This window comes from Carcharodon carcharias, chromosome 2 (genome assembly GCF_017639515.1).
Source record: "Carcharodon carcharias isolate sCarCar2 chromosome 2, sCarCar2.pri, whole genome shotgun sequence".
Classification (NCBI taxonomy): Eukaryota; Metazoa; Chordata; class Chondrichthyes; order Lamniformes; family Lamnidae; genus Carcharodon; species Carcharodon carcharias.
Window position 1 is genome coordinate 122,277,539 of NC_054468.1, and position 20,396 is coordinate 122,297,934.

The following is a 20,396-nucleotide window of genomic DNA, read 5'->3' on the forward strand; positions in this document are numbered from 1 at the left end:
TGTGATGCAGTGGTTTGGGGTCAGCAGGTTGGATCATGCCATTCTGTTCACACTTGAAAGTGGGGGGGCTGGCAGGACCAGCATCTTCCACAGGATTTTGTTGAAGTGAAAGATGTTAAGCCAGGGTGACGTATGGAATGCCACTGCTAGATGGTGTATGGAATGGCTTGAAGAGCAGAGCACATTCTGTTCTGAGAATAACACCTTGATGAACAAGAACTCCCTTTAATGCATCAGTGTGCATTTTTGGGGGTTTCCTTTGCAGAATTAAATGAAGCTTGTGTCAGTTACCACACAATGTCACCCCATTTTTAATAAAGTATTTCATGCCTTAACAGTTTCAGCTCCCAACATTTCACATTAGATTTCAAAAGCAGATAAATGAGCGCCAAAATCGGTGTCTTTATGCTGTAACACTTATGGAATGTAAACTAAATCATGTCTACCCAACTGGTCCAATTATTCCCAGTCTCTAACCCTTGATCATGACTCATGTTCAAGTCCAGGAGAGATCAACAAATAAAATGTTAATTCTGATAAAACAACAGTCTATAGGAATTTGGTGAACATTTGCCAAATTCTTTATTTTAGTTGATTGAATAGTTAGGGATTTGGCTTTATAATGCTCCCCTTGTCCCCACCCCCTCCCACACAGTATCTGCACAAAGTCCACACCTTGGGTACAATTCAATATTAGACTGTGGCTTTTATCCCTCACTGACGTGCAGAGTTTAGAACTCTTCCAAACAGCAAACCAAAGCTAAACAAAACCCACCACTGCTCTCTGTACTCTCTCTCTTTACTGGGTAAAGCAACAGGGAAGGAAGATGGAATGATCACGTTGACATATCACAGTCACAAAATATCATGGGAAGACGGGAGCCCTTCTACCACAGCCACCACCTCCCCCGCCATCCCCTAGTACCCAGGGCGACCACATGTACAGGTGATGACTTCAGCTGCAGCTACTCAAAATCCACATTTTGGAGCTGAAGCTGCAGGTGGAGTCACTGTGGAGTATCCACAAGGATGAGATCTTCATGGATAGCATATATATGAGGTGGTCACACTGCAGGAAAAGAGTGCACGTGCAGATAGTTAAAGCGCTAGGCAGGTAGTGCAGGAGTCCCCTGGACCCATCTGCCTCTCCATCAGATTTTCTGTTTCGGATACTGCTGAGGAAGATGGTTTCTCAGGGGAATGCGCAGCGAGAGCCAAGTTTGTGATACCACAAGTGGCTCATCTGCGCCGGGGGTTGGGGGGGTTTGTAGAAGAGCAATAGTGATGGGGGATTCTATCGTAAGGGGAACAGATAGACATCTCTGCAGCCGCAGACGTGACACCAGGATCGAAAAGCAAGACCTCAAAAGGTAGTAATCTCAGGATTACTTCCAGTGCTACGTGCTAGCGAGATCAGGGATAGGAGAAGAGAACAGATGAATGCGTAGCTGGAGAGGGTGCAGGGAGGAAGGGATTTAGATTACCAAGGCCTTTGGGCCTATTCTGGTAAAGATGGGACCTGTACAAGCTAGATGGGTTGCCCCCCAGCAAGACTGGGACCAATATCCTCACAGGGATATTCACTAGTACTGTGGGGAAGGGTTTAAGCTAGAGTGGCAGGGGTGTGGGAACCTGAGCAGGTAGACACAAGAGAGGAAAATAAAGATAGGAATGAAAGGCAGACAAATAGAAAGCAAAAGTGAAAGGCAGGTGAAACAAGGGCTAGTAGCAAATGGGGCCACAGTACAAAAAGATGTATAAAAATGTTAAAAAGACAAGTCTAAAGGCAGTGTATCTCAACGCACAGAGCATTCGCAATAAGATAGATGAATTAACAGCACATTAACAGGTATGATATGATTGCGATTACAGAGGCATGACTGCAGGGTGACCAAGGCTGGGAACTGAATAGCCAAGGGTACTCAATATTTAGGAAGGATAGGCAAAAAGGAATAGGTGGCAGAATTGCTAGTTAAAGATGAGCAATAGTGAGGGGGAATATGGCTCAAAATCTGGATGTAGAATCAGTCTGGGTGGAGCTATGAAACAACAAAGGGTGGAAAACGTTAGTGGGAGTTATACATTGGGCTCCAAACATTCGTGATAAAGGTAGAGGACAGTATTAAACAGGAAATTAGAGATACATGTAACAAGGGAGCTACAGTAATCATGGGTGACTTTAATCTACATATAGACTGGGCAAACCAAATTAGCAATAATACTGTGGTGGGGGAATTCCTGGAGCGTACACGAGATGGTTTTTTAGACCAGTACATCGAGGAACCAACTGAGGAACAGGCTATCCTAGATTTGGCTGTGTGCGATGAGAAGGGGTTAACTAATAATCTTGTTGTGCGGGGTCAGTTAGGGAACAATGACCACAACATGTTATAATTCTTAGGATGGAAAGTGAAGTAGTCTGATCCGAAACTAGGGCCCTAAATCCAAAAAGAGGAAACTACAAAGGTATGAAATGTGAGTTTACTAAGATAGATTGGGGAAATTTATTAAAAGGCATGACGGTGGATAGGTGATGGCTAATATTTAAGGAACGAATGTATGCATTGCAACAATTATACATCCCTTTCTAGCGCAAAAACAACAGGAAAAGTGGCCTAACCATGGCTAATAAAAGAAATTAAGGATTGTATTAGATCCAAAGAGGAGTCATATAAACTTGCTAGAAAAAGTAGCAAGCCTGAGGATTGGGAGCAGTTTAGAATTCAGCAAAGGGGGACCAAAAGATTGTTTAAGAGGGGGGAAAAAATAGAGTATGACAGTAAACTTGCAAGGAACATAAAAGTAGACTGTGAAAGCTTCTACGTAAAACGAAAAGTTTAGTGAAGACAAATGTAGGTCCCTTACAGTCCGAAATGGCAGAATTTATAATAGAGAACAAGGATATGGCAGAGCAATTAAACAACTACTTTAGTTCCGTCTTCACAGAGGAAGACAAATAACTTCCCAGAAATGCTAGGGAACCAAGAGTCTATTGAGAAGGAGGAATTGAAAGAAATTAGTGTTACTAAAGCAATAGTGCTGGAAAAACTAATGGGCCTTAAGGTAGCGAGACAGGTAGACAAGGTGGTTAAGGCGGCATATGGGATACTTGCCTTTATTAGCCAAAGCATAGAATATAAGAGCAGAAAGGTTATGCTGGGACTGTATAAAACACTGGTTAGGCCACAGCTCAAGTATTGCGTGCAGTTCTGGAATCTGCATTATAGGAAGAATGTGATTGCACTAGAGAGAGTGCAGAGGAGATTTACCAGGATGCTGCCTGGCTGGAGAGTTTTAGTTATGAGGAGAGATTGGAAAGACGGGTTATTTTCCTTGCAGCAGAAGAGATTGAGAGGGGACATGATTATGAGAGGCATAGATAGGGTAGACAAGGAGGAACTTTTCCCCTTGGTGGAGGGATCAATACCAGGGGTCATAGATTTAAGGTAAGGGGCAGGAGGTTTGGAGGGGATATGAGGAAGAATTTTTTCACCCAGATGGTGGTGGGAATCTGGAGCTCCCTGCCTGAAAGGATGATAGAGGCAGAAACCCTCATAACATTTAAGTATTTGGATGTGCACTTGCGATGCCATGGGCCTAGAGCTAGAAAATGGGATTAGAACAGTTAGGTACTTGTTTGACCAGCAGACTTGATGGGCCGAAGGGCCTTTTTCTGTGCTGTAGACCTCTGACTCTATGACTGAAAACCAATAAATCCCCAGGGCCTGATAACCAGCATCCCAGATTACTAAAGATGGCAGCCATGGAAATAGTGGATATGTTGGTGCCATCTTCCTGAATCTACAGAATTTTGGAACAGAACCAGCAGATTTGAGGTGGCAAATGTAACCCCACTATTTAAAAAAAAGAGGGGGAGAAAAACAGGGAATTACAGACCGGTTAGCCTAACATCAGTAGTAGGGAAAAAATGCTAGAGTCTATTATAAAGGATGTGAAAACAGGATACTTAGAAAATATCAACAGGGTTAGACAGTCAGCATGGATTTATGAAAGGGAAATCATGTTTGACAAACCTACTGGTATTTGTTGAGGGCATAACTAGCAGAATAGATAAGGGAGAGCCAGTGGATATGGTGTAGGAATGATGTTTTCTCTGGCTGGGAGGGTCTAGAACAAGGGGTTACAGTCTGAGGATACAGGGTAGACCATTTAGATGAGGAGAAACTTCTTCACTCAGAGGGTAGCGAACCTATGGAATTCTCTGCCACAGAAGGACATGGAGGCCAAGTCACTGAATATATTTGACGAACTAGATGGATTTCTAGACTAAAGCGTTAAGGAGCATGGGGCGAGACCGTGAATATGGATCAGCGATGATCATATTGAATGACAGAACAGGCTCGAAGGGCTGAAAGGCCTACTCCTGCTCCAATTTTCTGTGTTTCTGTGCTTTTATTTCTCTGGGAATTTGAGATTAATCTCCAGGACGGTGCTGCAAGCAACACCTCAAGAAAAAAATCCGGCATCTTTCAAATAAGGTGCTCTTTTACTTTGAAGATTTTAATTCATTAGTTGTAAAAATATTTCAAATGGTGGGAGAAGCAGGAATTGGCTGTTTCACTGATGATCAAACTTAATCCAATTGACTAAGGGAAAGTTTGTTCACTTTCTGAATGGCTGTGAGAAGGTAGTGAGACTGAAGGACAGACCGATGATGGGAGTGTGGGGGCAAGGTCATTGGAGGCACTTCAGGTGATGAAAACTTCCAGGAATGCATCGAATCAGAATTAGCAACACTATGGCCAGCAGATAAACTAAAATCAATTTTCCTTTTACTGAAAGTTTGTTACATTCTATAAAACAGGACACAATGTACATGTGCAGTACAATGCTATACTGACAGATAACTTCATGTATATGGTGACTGCAGGCTTCAGCAAACAGAATATTTACTGGGCAGCAGGCCATTTGGTCCATCACGTCTGCACCAGCTCTCAGAATGGCACTGAGAGAATTGTTCATTCTCCCGTCTTCTCCCCATAACCCTGCACATTCTTCCTTATCAGATAACCATCTCATTCCCTTTTGAATGCTTCCATTGAACCTGCCCCCAGTACACATTTGAGCAGTGCATTCCAAACCCTAACCACGCGCTGCCAGGAAAAGATTTTTCCCTCTCCTTTGCCAATGACTTTAAAATCTGTGCCCTCTTGTTCTCGATCCTTTCCTGAGTGCGAATGCCTTTGCCTTTTCTACTCTGTCCAGGCCCCTTGTGATTTGGCCTTTACCATTGGTAACGCTGAAATAAATGTGAAGTGGTTCACTCATTGTGTAGCATATTGTTAAATAACGCACAACTAGGAAATGTAATGAACGCAACTAGCTCTACAATCAGGAAGCTAAGATACAATACCTGGAACTAGCATGGGATTATCTTGGAACCAAGCAGAAACTACACAGGACTATTATCATACCACAGATCAGGTTCTCAGATGTATTACTGCTGTCATATCCGGCAGCTTGACAAGTTCCTCCTTCAACATTGAAGGTTTATCAACCGTTCAAACAAAATTAAGCAGGTCAAAGCCACCGCAAACTACACCCTGCTAATATAGCACGTTTGCCAGGTTCAGGGATTGTCTGGTGCACAGAATAACCCATTGTCAGAGGATCCTGCACACCAAGCTGGAATAGTGAGGGGGGAAATCAGGCTGGCAACAGAAAAATTGCTCAAGCACAACCTGAAGTTGTCTAATATCAATGTTAACAACAGGAAGAGTCTCTGTTGAATGCACAAGTTGGTGAGCAATGACACATTGCAGAATCAGCCAGTACAAGCACCAAGTGTGTGGATCTCCTGAAGCAGTGGCAAAACTAGCAACATAAACAGCAGCAGCCCATTCAGAGACTGCACTCCTCCAGTTCTGGCCTCTTGCACATGCCCAATTTTCATCACTCCACCATCAGCCATTGTTTCAGTTGCCTGGGCCCTAAGCTCTGGAATTCACTCCCTAAACCAATCCACTTCTCACTTCCTTTCAGACAATCCTTAAAACCTCTCTGACATTGCTCATTTGTCCCAAATCACCTGTGAAACATTCAGGGCAGCTCACATCTCATGTTGACTTTAATTAGCCAAACAAATTCACTTGCCAACAATCTCAGTATTCTGGGTAAATATACCTATGCTTCTCAACATGGCAGACTGCAGAATACTCAATTATTGAACAGATTTTCCAAGTGAGTGATGTGCAGGTTTTAATTTGGAAAAGGTGATTTATGGGTACAAAGTGTTGATGCACCAGGCCCCTTCTCAGCTCTAAGTTCCTCCAAGACAAAAGACAGCTTGCGACAACATACTGCCGATCAGTGATGTGTCCAACTCCATGCACAGTATAGTGCAGCTGAAACTGGGAGGACAAGTGTATGTGATTGAGCACAACCCCCTGGTCACAGCCTCCGATGCCCTCCTAATAAACCAGTCTTCCACAAACCAAGTCAAATTACTTTCCAAAGACAGAACAAATTCCTGTAAGGACTCCGTTCCATTCTCCCAGTTCCTCCACCTCTGTCGCATCTGTTCCGATGATGCTGCCTTCCAAAATGGCACTCCTGACATGTCTTCTTTTCTCCTTAACCGAGGTTTCTCCCGCACTGTGGTTGACAGGGCCCTCAGCCATGTCTGACCCATCTTCCGCACCTCTGCTCTCACCCCTCCCTCCCAGAACCAGGATAGGGTCCCCCTTGTCCATTCTTTTCACCCCACCAGTCTCTACATTCAAAGGATCATCCTCGGCTATTTCCGCCAACTCCAGCATATCACCACCACCAATCACATCTTTACCCCCTCACCGTCCAAGGCTGCAAACACTCCTTTCAGGTGAAGCAGTGCTTCACCTGCACCTCCTTCAATTTGGTCTACTGCATTCACTGCTCCCAATGCAGTCTGCTCTACATTTTGGCCGCTTTGTGGAACACCTGTGGTCTGTCCACAAGCATGACCCAGGCCTTCCTGTCGCTTGCCATTACAACACTCCATCCTGCTCTCATGCCCACATGTCCGTCCTTGGCCTGCTGCAATGTTCCAGTGAAGCCCAACGCAAACTTGGGGAACAGCACCTCATCTTCCAATTAGGCACTTTACAGCCTTCCGGACTTAACATTGAGTTCAACAACTTCAGACCATGAACTCTCTTCTCCCTCTTGGCTCCTTTTTTAATCTAATTTTAAAATGTACTTATTTTTACTTCTTAAAATATATTTAACGATTTGCTCATTTTTTCTTTTTCCCCCAACCACCACTCCTCTCCCCCCACAGGGCCATCTGTCACTTGTCTCTATGTTGTGCTTTCACAGAACGCTGATCCTTGTTCTGCTACGTTACCTTTATGCCACTCTCAGCACTTTTAGTCTGTAACACTGCCATTAACACTCCCTTTGCCTGTGTCCATGACATCTTTGAAAATCTCTCCTGAACTGTCAGCTATCCCTCACCTATCTCATTCCATCTGCTCCACCCTTCTTAAACAGTATAAAATTTGTCACATTTCTACTTCTCTTTAGCTCTGAAGTCATACAGACTCGAAATATTAACTGTTTCTCTCTGCACAGATGCTGCCAGACCTGCTGAGGTTTTCCAGCATTTTCTGTTTTTATTTCAGAACAAATCCCTGTTCTAGTATGTCTTGGGTTACCACAGGTGGAAAGCTGGTCCGAGCCAATCATTTCTCGGGGAAATGGCAGCTATTGAATACTTCCAGAAAGCTGATCAAATTCCCAACTCCATAGTCAATGACTGATGAGGCATGCTAGACTGACATTAAGGAGAACTTTGCAATGTGTTGGACAAGTGTGATCAGGGAAGTGATCAGGGTTTATATTCAGTGGTTATCACCACTCCGACATCTCAGCCCTGGATAACCAGCAAGGTGCCATGTTTCACAACCTGGGGCACAATTGCTCTGGCCAAGGAGATTGTCAGGGTCACCCAGTACTGAAGTGGAGATCTCAGTCAGCCACCTGACAAGTACACGTCCAGATTTCACCTGAAATTCACTAATATTTCACCAGCTATTTGACAGGCTGTCCAAGACTGTTTTCCACATGATGGCTTATAACTCCATTGGTCCAGCAACATGTATCAACCAGAGAGTGCAGAGATCACAAGATGTGGAGAAACTATACAGGGTACAATTTCTTTAGCAAGTCTGAGTTTTTTATTTAACTTCCTACATTTTTGTAATGGTACCTTATCTGACTAACAGAAGAATCAACTTATGTTTATATAGCATTTTTAACATAATGAAACTTCCCAAGGTGCTTTACAGGAGCAAAACCAAGATGACACCAAGCCACCTAAGGAGATTAGGTCAGGTGACCAAAAGCTTGGCCAAAGAGGTAGGTTTTAAGGATTATTTTAAAGGAGGAAAGGGAGGTAGAAAAGGGGGAAGGGAAAGAGGTGTAGGGAGGAAATTCCAGAGCTTGGGGCCTAGGCAACTGAAGGCACAGATCACCAATGGTGGAGAAGTTAAAAATGGGAAAGCAGAAGAGGCCAGAATTTGAGTGTAGATATTTCAGAGGGTTGTGGAGTTGGAGGAGATTACAGAGATAGGGAGAGGTGAGGCCAGAGGGATCTGAAATCAAGGATGAGAATTTGAAAATAGGAGTGCTGCTTGACCAGGAGCCAATGAAGGTCAGTGAGCGCAGCAGCAATTGAGGAACAGAACATTGGCCAGTGGCTGCACCCATTCTGATTCACTGCTATACTTGCAGGTATTTACAAGCAGGGCATTTGGAGTTAAGTGGGAGTTGTTGAGCGCTGAGCGGGGAGGGTGGGGAGTGGAGTGGGCACCAATGTCCACAATCATTTAAGGCTTTCATGGAACCTCGGAGCTAAGAGCCATGTGTGCGCCTGTAATGGAGACTTAAAACCAATTCCAGGACTGCCCCACCAACCACCATACCAGCATTCAGGCTACCCCCAAACACATTCAAAGTGCCTCCATTACAAGCACACCATGGAAACCCCCAATCAACCAAAGCACTGAACTGAACGACCATGGCAGCAAAATGCTGTCACACTGGCTAACCATTCAGGGGAAAAAAAGTGTCCCAGCCAGATCGCCAGCTCGACTATCATTATCGCTGCCTCAGAGGTGACCACACCAAACAACCAGCCCATTACCCCATTGGGGGCTCTGACCCACAGCTCGGGAACCCTGGCACTACAGTTTTGTACCAATGAGTACATGATAATCGTGAAATCAATAGGTTATGTGGGTAAACATGTGTCAAAGGTTAACAATAACCAACACCATAATACACTGCCCTCAATCTTAAAACAGAGACTGGCAAACAGGCAGATTACAGAGCAAACATGGATCAAATTTCAAAGCATTCTAAACTATTTTTGTCTTGATAAATAAACAAGCAGTCAGCAGTGACATGACCAAGACCATTCCTAAAATCCCCAAGTGATGGTAGCCACCAGAATAAACCAGCTAAATTACATTCCAGATTCTCAGACAATATGCACCCTCATGGATTAACTGTCAATACAGAAATTGTCATGTCACAATTTTCCACATTAACCCAATTAGCTCAAATTTCAAACTCACAAGACAAGACAACAGGGAGGGAATGCACCAGTCAACAAGCCGAATATGGAAAGAAACTTTGTTTTAAATGAATGAATGAGACAGTGTCAAATACTTGTAAACAGTCGCAGTCTGAGCTATCTCAACCCTCTTCCCAAATTCCTTAACTGGAATGTGCAATGGCTCTTCCATCCCAGTACCTCCAATTCACCCTCCCCAGCCCCACATGACATTTAACTTATATTAAGCAGAGTTTTGTTTTTAAAAGTCAGCGCATAAGGAAAAGCTTAAACCTTCAAGTGGAGCTGAAAAATAATTTGGCCCTGCTAGCTTAGATGTTAGAATCTGTAAACTGTGAAACTATGAACAGACTGCATGCACAACATTTGATCTTCCTTTTTACCTCAACAGGATTATAATTGGCCAATATGGAGAAATATTTTGAGATACTAAAAATGTCCTACAGCAAACTCTGAGTAGAGCTGAGTGCGTCCCAGTTAGATAGTTACTGTTCTGACAGCCACAAGAGAGGCAGAGGCAGAAAGGAAGCCTCCGAAATAAGTCAATTCTTTTTTCCTGTCTTTCTGAAATCCAAGTCTTCATCAAAAATCAGCATTTCTCAACAAACATTCTTACCTCTATTATCTTCTCTCTATTCTTTGTGGGGTTCATTGGTGGTTCAGTTAGAAGAATCTTGCAATTCTTAGAGTCCACATCTAACTTCTCAGGGCCAAACGTATAATCCCACAGATGCTTCATGTCATCCCAGTTTCGAACGATGCCATTTTCCATAGGATAGTTAACCTCTAACATAGAACGCAACTCACTGGCTTCATCCCCCACCATCAGATCCTGTGAAGGGAAAACAAAAGATGATGAACTCCAGAATAAAATCACCATCAACACTGTTCAGTAAGAGAAGAAAACCCAACTTAAACAAAAACTGAAATATCAAAACAAAATAAAACCACCAGGATATTCTGAAAGCAGGAACTTTAAGAAAATACAACAAAATAAATCTGCACTGGGCAAGTTATTGGTTAAATTAATTTGTTTACTAAAGTGTTTAGCTGTATCATTTTACCCCTTAAACACTGGAAGCCAGGAAACATTCACAATCTTTGGAGAGGAAATGCAGAGTTAATTTGCAAGGTGTGAGATTATCTGGGGACAGGGTGATGAGTGCAGTTTTGAAAGAGTGAGGGATGGCACACCAGGGGAATTTCTTTCAGAGATGGGCACAGCAGGAATTTGGGCTGTGTGTGGTGATGACACAAAATAATGGCTGAAGATGACCTGATCTATGATAGAGATCAGAGGATTAGAGCTACCACTGAAGATGACAATGGGTCGCAGTGTTTATAATGGAGGAGGAAGTCAAAGGTAGGACTTCAGTTGAGAGGGCTACAATTGCACTAAACTCAAACAAGTTGCGAACCAAACCAAAATATTGATTAATCAAAAGGCTCATTAAGCAAAATGCTCTTGCACAAAATATTTGAATATTAATATGAATCTCATACAAGTATGTTGTTATTTTTAATTAGAAACTTGTATGGTTTATTTCCATTTATTTTTCCCTTTTCACCCAAAGACACCGATTTATGCTACAAAACACACACAATACTCAGAAGTGGCCTTTTTCATTTAAGAGGAAAAAGTTTACACAAGCAGTGTAATGACTATTAAAACCAAGTCAATACTATCTGTGTCCATAAGTGTTCAGAGATTGTTTGACAGTAACAAATGGGAAAACTGCTAGCCTATTTCTCTCCATCCCTGGCAGAGATGCTGAGGCCAACTCCAATCTTCCCACTGCTGTCCTGATTGAGATTACCCATCACTCTACACAACAATACTGATAAAGGATGTCTTATACATTTGGAGAGAATATTGTAACGGAATGCCCATGATCTTAATCAGTTTATAAGCTCCTACAAATTGGGACAAGTAGTTTTGTTATAAAGTACAAATGCATAGAAAATAAATGCACATTAAAGACGGGCAGCGGGTGTGATAGTGGGGGGCGTTCTGGGGTAGCATTTTCCATTGAAGATTTTACATCCTACGTGATTGTGCTCCTTTACATCTGGGTGGATGGGGATTGGCTCAGAGATATTGCACCCATGGAGTAAGAAAATCCAAGCCTACTGTTCAGAGTTATTCCACAGCTGAAGATCTTAGACAAAAGCAAGAATTTACAAATAATTTTCCTTCTATTCAAAGAATTAATCATTTTCTGTCCAAAGGACTTGAAATGCACATTATCCACTCGACACTGGTACAACCACCTTACAGAAATGCAAGGTATTTATTGCACCACATACATTGTCATTTGCTGAAGGCAGTTTGCAGAATGCCTGTACAAAAAGTTCTGCATGTAAGCACATTACAGGAAGCATAAATTAATGACCAGTCATGCCCAGACAGTTTACTGGATGCTGATAAAGGTCCAAATACTGACTAGTGCAAAGTAGAACACACTTCACAGCTACAAAATGAGCACACAAACCTAGTCAGGTTTCAACTTGGATTCTGATAAAATTGATGAACTAAAAGCATTCATCAAATTTTGAAGTGATCCATTAAGTACATGCAGTCAGTTTTAGGCAGGCAAATACATTCAATTCTGGAAATAAATGAGATAGAACCATCCAATCAGCAACAGCATTAAACTGCCTTTTAAAAAAATCATACCTCATCGATGCAAATCTCAAACAGTGTACACAAATGTGTAGCATAGGTTTTACATAAAATAGATACACTTCTTGCTGGTCGGTCCACTGCAAAGTGAATCTGCATTTATACAGCAATGCAAAAACTGCTCCACCTGAGCAGCCAACATCCCATCGCCACTGAAAGAATGGGGAAAGTATTTGTATCTAGTAGAACGTTAATTAAACCCCAAACAACCAAACACTATTACCTACACACACAAAAACACGGATAAGTTCAGTTCAAATACATGCTTCAAAGCAAAATAAAGGTATTGTGGCAAATTCATGCTGCAATGTGAAACGCTGAAAACCTAAACAGGCTTTACTGGAATTTTTTAAAGATAGAAAATTACTACTTATTTTATTCAGGAACTTAACCAAAATGGAATTTAATGTTTTAACAGTCAGCATGAAATCGTGGTGAGTCTAACTGTTCTTGTAGCAAGACAGCGAGGCTTGTTATACAGGTGTTTATTTATCAACCACCACCTTCCTCCTGTAGGCTAACCTGTCCCATTCATTGTTGCTTCTTCTTAGGTTTCTGGCCTGCAAATGACCAGGAGGAAAGATATGACCAATGATCTAACTAGCCCTCCTATTTCCCCCTAATTGTTTGGATAAGTTGCTCGGCTCCATGACACTTGCTGGACAGCTTACAAAAGGTTATGCAGGCATGAAGCTCTGTCTGCCACTTCTATGATGTTATTTCATTAGTGTACCATTACATAAACACTCACTCATCTTTAATCAGCCACCTTTACTTGAAAAATATCTTACCTGAACTGTAATATTCCAATAAAGTGAATTTCACAAATGCTTTCAATCCTTGAATTTGTTTTTAAGTCTTGGATAATGTAACTGAGTTTGAGAAAGAAGTTTTCAACTTCAGAAAAAATAATTTGACGTTCCTCTAAAATGCCCACCACACCCTTGTGAAATCCCAACACAGCATTCCACAGCTGAGTGGCTAATCGTGCTGCCTAATGCTAAGCCTTTTTCCAATGCTCTTCAGCAAGCAGTTTTTTTTTTGGTGGGGTGGGGGTGGGGGGGGATGCAATTGCAATGGGTGACATATCCTTGACTTTTCCTACCAACTGCACCTGATTTTTACCCAACACCTGCCCCAAATAGCCTGGAAAAGACCAGCAATTTGCTGCGTGAGTAACACGTGACCCTGTGCTTTATCACTCTGATGCTATGCACCAGGGCATCAACATGCCACCAATACAAAATCCGTCTAATCCGTGCTTTTAAAATTTGAACAGAACAGACAAGTTAACTTTCCAGCATAACAGAGGGAACAGCAATCTGCAAAAATGCTGTCTTGTTATATGTTTAAAAAGTTGCAAAATGTTAACAAAAAGGAATTGTTTCAATGCAAATTTTGGATGTTTTGATTGCAATACCAAAATAAAATGAAATGATAAGATGGAACACACCACACTCCAACAACTTACTTACCATCTTTTTGTTATTCTACTTCAACAGGTGAAGAAAGAGAGAGAGAGAGAGAGAGAAAGAAAGGTAAAAACAAAGGTCAGAAAAGGTCTGAGTGAAAACATCACTCCCGGAACTCAAAGATCCAAAGTGCCTTCCAAAATTAAAAGAAGAGAATGACAGCACTTTGAGAAACCTCCCCATCAGTTGTGTGAAGAGTCTAGCGTGCAGCTAAAATCTATGGCTCTGTTCAGCGTCATTCCTTATAAAGCAAGTTACTCAAGAAATATTTAGAGTTTTGCGAAATGTATTTCAAGAGCACGTTAGTTCTGCAATAATAAAAACAAATAGGTTACCTTTCTAAGTGTTTCAGAATCAATACTGTCAATCATACACCATGTTTCTCCATTTCTCTCATTATACATAGAATTTAACTTATAATTGAAGTTAACTATATTGCGCCGTGTTTCACAGAACAATCTTTTCTTAATCTTATCTGACACTTTGGGGCTAAACCTGAGCATCTGAACTACTGTCTCAACAATCATTTGTTTGACTATTCTAAATTCTTTTAAATGGGAAGCGAACGTTTCTCACATTTTGTGAGAATCTACTGAACAAGCTCAGTTGCTCAGCTTTTTGACCCTTTTCACTGAGGGTGGTGCTTACAACTCTTCTTGTTTTCAAACATATCCATAATCTATGCACATTGCTGCTGCCAGAAAATGGAAAATCTTTTCAGAATGAAAGATATTGCCAGGAGGTTGCCTAAATTTAGAAAGTATTTGAGAGTAAAGAGGGAATGGAGGTGGAAAAGAGAACAGTTTACCCTCATCCAAAAGAAACTCTTCAGCAAGACTACACTGCACTTTTGGTCTTCAGTATTTAATCTCTCTACCTATTGCAAAAATTTGAAATCGCACAGCAAACATTTCTTTCCATCGTATATTGTACTTGTGATAGCCAAGACCAGCAACCGGAGGTCAAAAAGTAAAGGCATATTATCTTAATTTGGCTTTATCAAAACATTTGATTTTGACCAAGTGTGCATCTATAAGCTCTGTACAGAACAGTCACACGTATTTTAAATATTTATATTTTAAAAGATAAACTGAACACTTTTGCAAACATTTTGAGAAGCTCCTACTGGCTGTGTAAGGCGTGTATTATTAAAAGAGGGTTTTTTTTTTCTTCAGTTCATTATACAAAATGATCAAAAACATGCCAGATCCAATAAACACAGGTCACAAACACAGTGGAATAAAATGGTTAAGAAAAACTGTAGTCACATTAAATTAGTAACATAGCCCTCCATACCCTTACCTTGATCTCAATATTCCCAACTTTGGCAGTGGAGCGGATAATCGGACGGCCCACCAGCGCTGGAAAGATGTGCTCTGGAAAATTGGAGCCAGCATAGCCACATTTCACAAACTATACAAAGTGGGACAGAAAAGAAAAATCAGTTAGTTTCTTATTGTCATTTTGCAGTTAACCATCCATAAAAACAGACTGAAAATAGACATCTTGCTTTGGCAGAAAGCAGATATCCCTTTTCACCCACAATTTGGATTTCTGTTGAACACTTAAATTAATCTCTTGAAGATTAACACTTACACATTTCCCTTTTATGAAGAACATACGCAGTACTCAGTTCAATACAATGCTCAATTCTACACTGCAAGCATCCTTAAATATATATTATGTACCAACACTTACACTTGCATAGGTGCAGGAAGGAGTAAATCCATTCAAGTTATTACTTCTCAAATGTCATCTGAATAACTTTATAAATAATAGATTTAAAAAAATTAAAATGCCAAGCAACATAAGTCTGTCTTATTCATTCACAGAACGTGGGGTCTTTGGCAAGGCCAGCATTTCCCCATCTCTAATTGGCCTAGAGATGGTGGTTAGCTGCATTCTAAATTCAACTTAGTGGCTTGCTAGGTCATTTCAGAAGACAGTTAAGAGTCAACCATATTAATATTACTAAAACCACAGACAGATAATAAGCATTTTTGTTGCATAGGTAATTGAGTGAAACATCAGAAGACACTTCACAGGGGTATCAAACAGAACTCAACACAGCCACAGAAGGATGACAAAAGGAGTTTTAAGGAGTGTCTTAAAGGAAGAGGGGGGAGAAAAGCTGGGAGGTTTAGGGAGGGAATTCTAGAGTTTGGCAGCTTAAGGTGCAACCAATTTTGGAGGAATAAAAATTGAGGATGTGCAACAAGCCAGAAAACCAACTATCACGTGACTGACTTTTTAATAGAAATAGGTAGATGCCATTAATTGACTGGTGACTGAGTTTCAATTGCCTACTGTACTATTGAATTCCATTCGCTAGTAACCTTTGTGAAACAGGAATTTCCTCAAATTATCTCTTCTTTGTTAAGAGTAGAAATTGAGAACTGGAAGACGAAGAGGAGGAATTTAATGGATTTAATGTAGAAAAATAATTGGAGTTAAGAGCCAAACCTCTGCTCTGGTGATTTCCGTCCAAGGCTACAGAAAGAAAAGGGAGTACATTGCAGGTGCAAGAACCAACTTTTCAAAGCTTTATAGGTTCAAGAGTTGAGCCTTTAGATTTGAAAAATGCAAAAGTCACTCCATTCTGAAGGGAGGACAAACCAAGTAATGAGATACCCATCAGCTGCGGGTGCTGCAGGATTCTACCAGAAGCAGTGACCTGATGACAGATGTAAGGTTGGGTAATTTTTCTTCTGGTTGAAGCTTGAGGGCATGAGTTTGGCAGATAGGGGAGCGCATCTATAGATGTTGCCGGTATGGACTTGAGGAAGGCATTTTATAAACTTCCGCATAGGAGATTATTTATGACATGGCAGGTGATGTGTGCCAGGCAGGCCAAATCCATAAAGAAAACTTGGCCATGCCATCACAACAGTTTTGCAATTTGTATTTATTAGAAGATTTGTGCACTGAATTCAGAAGTAATGAGTCCACTAACACCTTTAGAGATTTTAAAAACTAAATTAAAACATTAATAAAAGAGATTTCAAATACATTAGATTACAGTTACTTAATACTACAACAAATCTCAAAATTCCTAATTAACATGACTCCCAACTATACACCCGCCTTTAAGGTAACAGTGCAAAATAGATTTCAAAGTCACACAGGCCAGCCAGGAAGTTTACCAGCGCACCCAATCGACAGTGGAATTCTAAAGTCTTTCCTCCACCCTTACTGGTTACTCGACACAACAGACTTCCGCTAAAATGGTTGGAGGCTTCCCCGAGGTTGTTTTACATGGCCTTCTTAGATCTTACATGGCTCCACAACATAGCCTTCCATTCTCTTTATGTTTCTCTCTCTTTAATCTGTAAATTCCATTGTTGTGTCTTTCTTTGGAAATTTACTTTTTCCATAATATAAAAATCTTTCATGTTGCCAATACCTTTGAGAAAAATAAATACACTGCTTGGCCTTTATCATCTTGTTAGTTGTAAACATCCTATCATCCCTTTGAAACCTAAACAACCCTTCACTTATCTAAAAATGCAATTTTCTTCACACCCTATATCAGCCCTTATCCATGTTTACTCATTTGCGTTTAAAATGCCTTTTACTCTGAACTTTTGATCATTTTAAGCTCGCAGTCTACCTGACTCAAACTCAATTAAATCACACAGACAGAACCATATACACTCGCACCCATCAACCTACTTTACGATAAACCACAATAACGTAATGAAACATGTTAGTTTCGTCACAATTTGCAAAAATGGAAGTGCATGGAATTAGAGGCAATCTTGTGCACAGATTGGGAGATATGAAAGAGAATAGGGAAAAAGAGGTCTTTCTGATCGGTGGAATTTGACACGTGACACCGCAAACCCCACCCCCCAACAAACCCCAGGGATTTGTACAGCGGCCACAGCTTATTGTCATTTATGTTCTTTCATCCAAGTCAGAAATAATGTTGTATATCCAAGCTGCAGATGACACTAAGTTAGGCGGCAAAGTAAATTGTAACTTTCTGCTTCCCTTTACACAAAGGGACATAGAATAATCGAAGACAAAACAATGGCAGATGGACTTCAATGTGAAAAGTGGAAGGTCATCTAAGAAAGACAAATCAGAATAATTTCTTACTTCTCACAAGAAGTTGTGCAGGCCCAAGCTTCGTACACAAATTATTAAAAGCTAAAGCACAGGCTCATGATAAATTCCCTTAAGATAAAAGCCAATGTAAGTTTAAAAGGCGATGCCACAAAGCTTTATTCTGAACAATCTTCACTACTGTTCTCAGTTTTGGAAGTATTTAGTGGCCTTGGAGAGGGTACATCACAGGTTCACCCGAATTATATTATGGCTTAAAAGGTTCAATGGTCGTATCCTTGAGAACCTGTGTAAACCTTATTTGCATTCTCTCAAGTTTAAGGTTGATGGGTGATCTAATCATCATGTTTATAAGGTAGAGATTCAACAGGGTAGAGAGAAAATTACATTTCCATAATGCAGCATCACAGTTCTCAGCTGTGAGCTAAGCAACATCTTGTACAAATTCATCATCTTCTTGCTTCCACATTGTGCCCTAAATATAAAACCATTGTTTGTTTTTTTATTCATTCACGGGGTTTGGGCTTCGCTGGCTGGGCCAGCATTTATTGCCCATCCCTAGTTGCCCTTGAGAAGGTGGTGGTGAGCTGCCTTCTTAAACTGCTGCAGTCCCTGTGGTGTAGGTGCACCCACAGTGCTGTTAGTCCTTTTCATTAAATGAACTTTGACATTGTAGCTTATTCATCCAGAAAGCTCCAATACTAGGATAAGCATTTGTTGAGACTCCAGTATTTTGCACCTTCATCAGTAAATGCAGAAGTCCATTTCATGTATCAGTCATTGAAGAACTTCCTGATACAGTCCTGTATTTGTCTTATTTGAACATGCCTTCCCCCACCACTTCCCCTTCAGTTATGGTTTTAGTAGCACTTAGGTTAAGTTTTTCAGTACCACTAACACTATTACTTAGTCACCAACTTTCAAGACTGAAAACCAAAGTTTCTCTAATCTTCACAAATACTAAAGGCTAGATCACAAGGAATGAATCACATAGTTGTTCTACTATTTCCTGAAGCTCCATAATTTCTCCCTTGCCTCAATTACCACAAAGAAACTCAGCATTGCTGTTATCAGGAGTACAGTACAATTTAAGGAAAACTTCCTCAAACTTCTACAATTTTATACAGTTTCACATTCACTGATTGCTTTGATATTAAAATTGAATTTGAAAATCATCATTCTTGTTTTCAAATCACTCTGCGCGCTCACCCCTCTATCTCTGAAAACCTCTCTGAGCCTACAAGCCTCAGGGTCTCTGCTTTCCTCCAATTTTGATCTTTTGCATCCCCGGCAGCCATGCCTTCAACTGGCTGGACCCCAAGCTTTGGAATTCCCTCTGTCAACTTCCTCACCTCTCTCCTCTCAGGGACTCCTTAAACCATATGTTCTTGGATCAAGCTTTTGCTCAGCTATTTCCATTGTCTCCTTATGGGGCTTCAGTGTCACACTTTTAGTAACCTTCCAGTGAAGTGCCACGGAATGTTTTAGTATGTTCATGGTCCTATAGAAATGCAAGCTGTTGGTGGTTGCTGATGCAGTAATTAAGCATCACCAATCTGCAATCCTGTCTTTAAAATCTCAAGTCTGTTCCTCCACTTGACTGAATTTTACCATTTGAGCGTGTCAACTACCTCCCCTATAATGCTCCACTTTTCATCTACACTGAGCTATACCCGTCAACTTATCTGCTCACTCCTGTCTTCCTGTACCACCTCACGTTCTGTCATCATGTGATTAATATGTCAACCAAATTCTTCCATATTATTCTGTCAAGATCAGTGATATGTGTAAAGAACACCACAGGTCCGAGGTACCAGCTACATCCAGTACAGACCTTATTCGCTTTCCAATACAAAATCATAATTACAGTGCACTCACTGATACAGGTGTAACTGTCCCCTTCCCCAACAGGATGGGACCTTGCAATGGGTTCTCCTGAAGAAGAAAACATTTGGAAACATGTTGGGGAAGGTGCACAAGTGACATTTTCCCGTAACTGGTCAGTTCCTTTCATGGAAATAAGGCACTGATCTGCAGATTAGTGTAAAGAAAGAAAACTCACTGCTGCTTGACTGCAAAACCACACACAAGTCTTAAACAGTAGAAGACTAATTCAAAAAGCGAGTGACGTTCGAAAAACCAAAATGCATGTTGCTTATAGGCGGACATGCGCACACAGCAATAAAATGGTTATACCCAAGGCAAGAATAAATAGTCACAAATATCAAGAGATTTTCAGCTTGCATCAGGTTTGGAAATGAGTGACCACGGGTGGAGTTTTCATTATGATTCCATGCATACTCAAACACTCGGAAATTATTCTGTAAAGTTAAGTAAACTAGCATGGGTAAATCTTTGCTAGCAAAACATTAATGTTGTAGCATGCATTAGAATTTTATAACATCAACACTTTTCAAACTATATTAACTGTTCACTGTGCTTTAACCTTGACCTTCTGGCACAGACAGCAGCCAACATTAATGGGAGAATAACATAGCACTTCATTACCACCACTGCACAACCTAAATGATGCAAACAAAGCTAAGTACCCACAATTACATACATCACTTAATGCTTACATTTTAACAGGTTCAGT

The 20,396-nt window shown here is 41.0% G+C and overlaps 1 protein-coding gene across 1 annotated transcript in view; it reads right to left on the reverse strand.

Annotated features, from left to right (window-relative positions):
* Nucleotides 1-20,396, reverse strand: part of LOC121286886 (actin-related protein 2) — a 44,869-nt gene that overhangs the window by 20,648 nt on the left and 3,825 nt on the right. The window contains exons 2-3 of the mRNA XM_041204107.1: nucleotides 15,035-15,145; nucleotides 10,194-10,409 (exon numbers count right to left, since the gene is read on the reverse strand). Of these exons, the coding sequence (XP_041060041.1) occupies nucleotides 10,194-10,409; nucleotides 15,035-15,145 (327 nt within the window). The remainder of the gene's footprint in view (nucleotides 1-10,193; nucleotides 10,410-15,034; nucleotides 15,146-20,396) is intronic.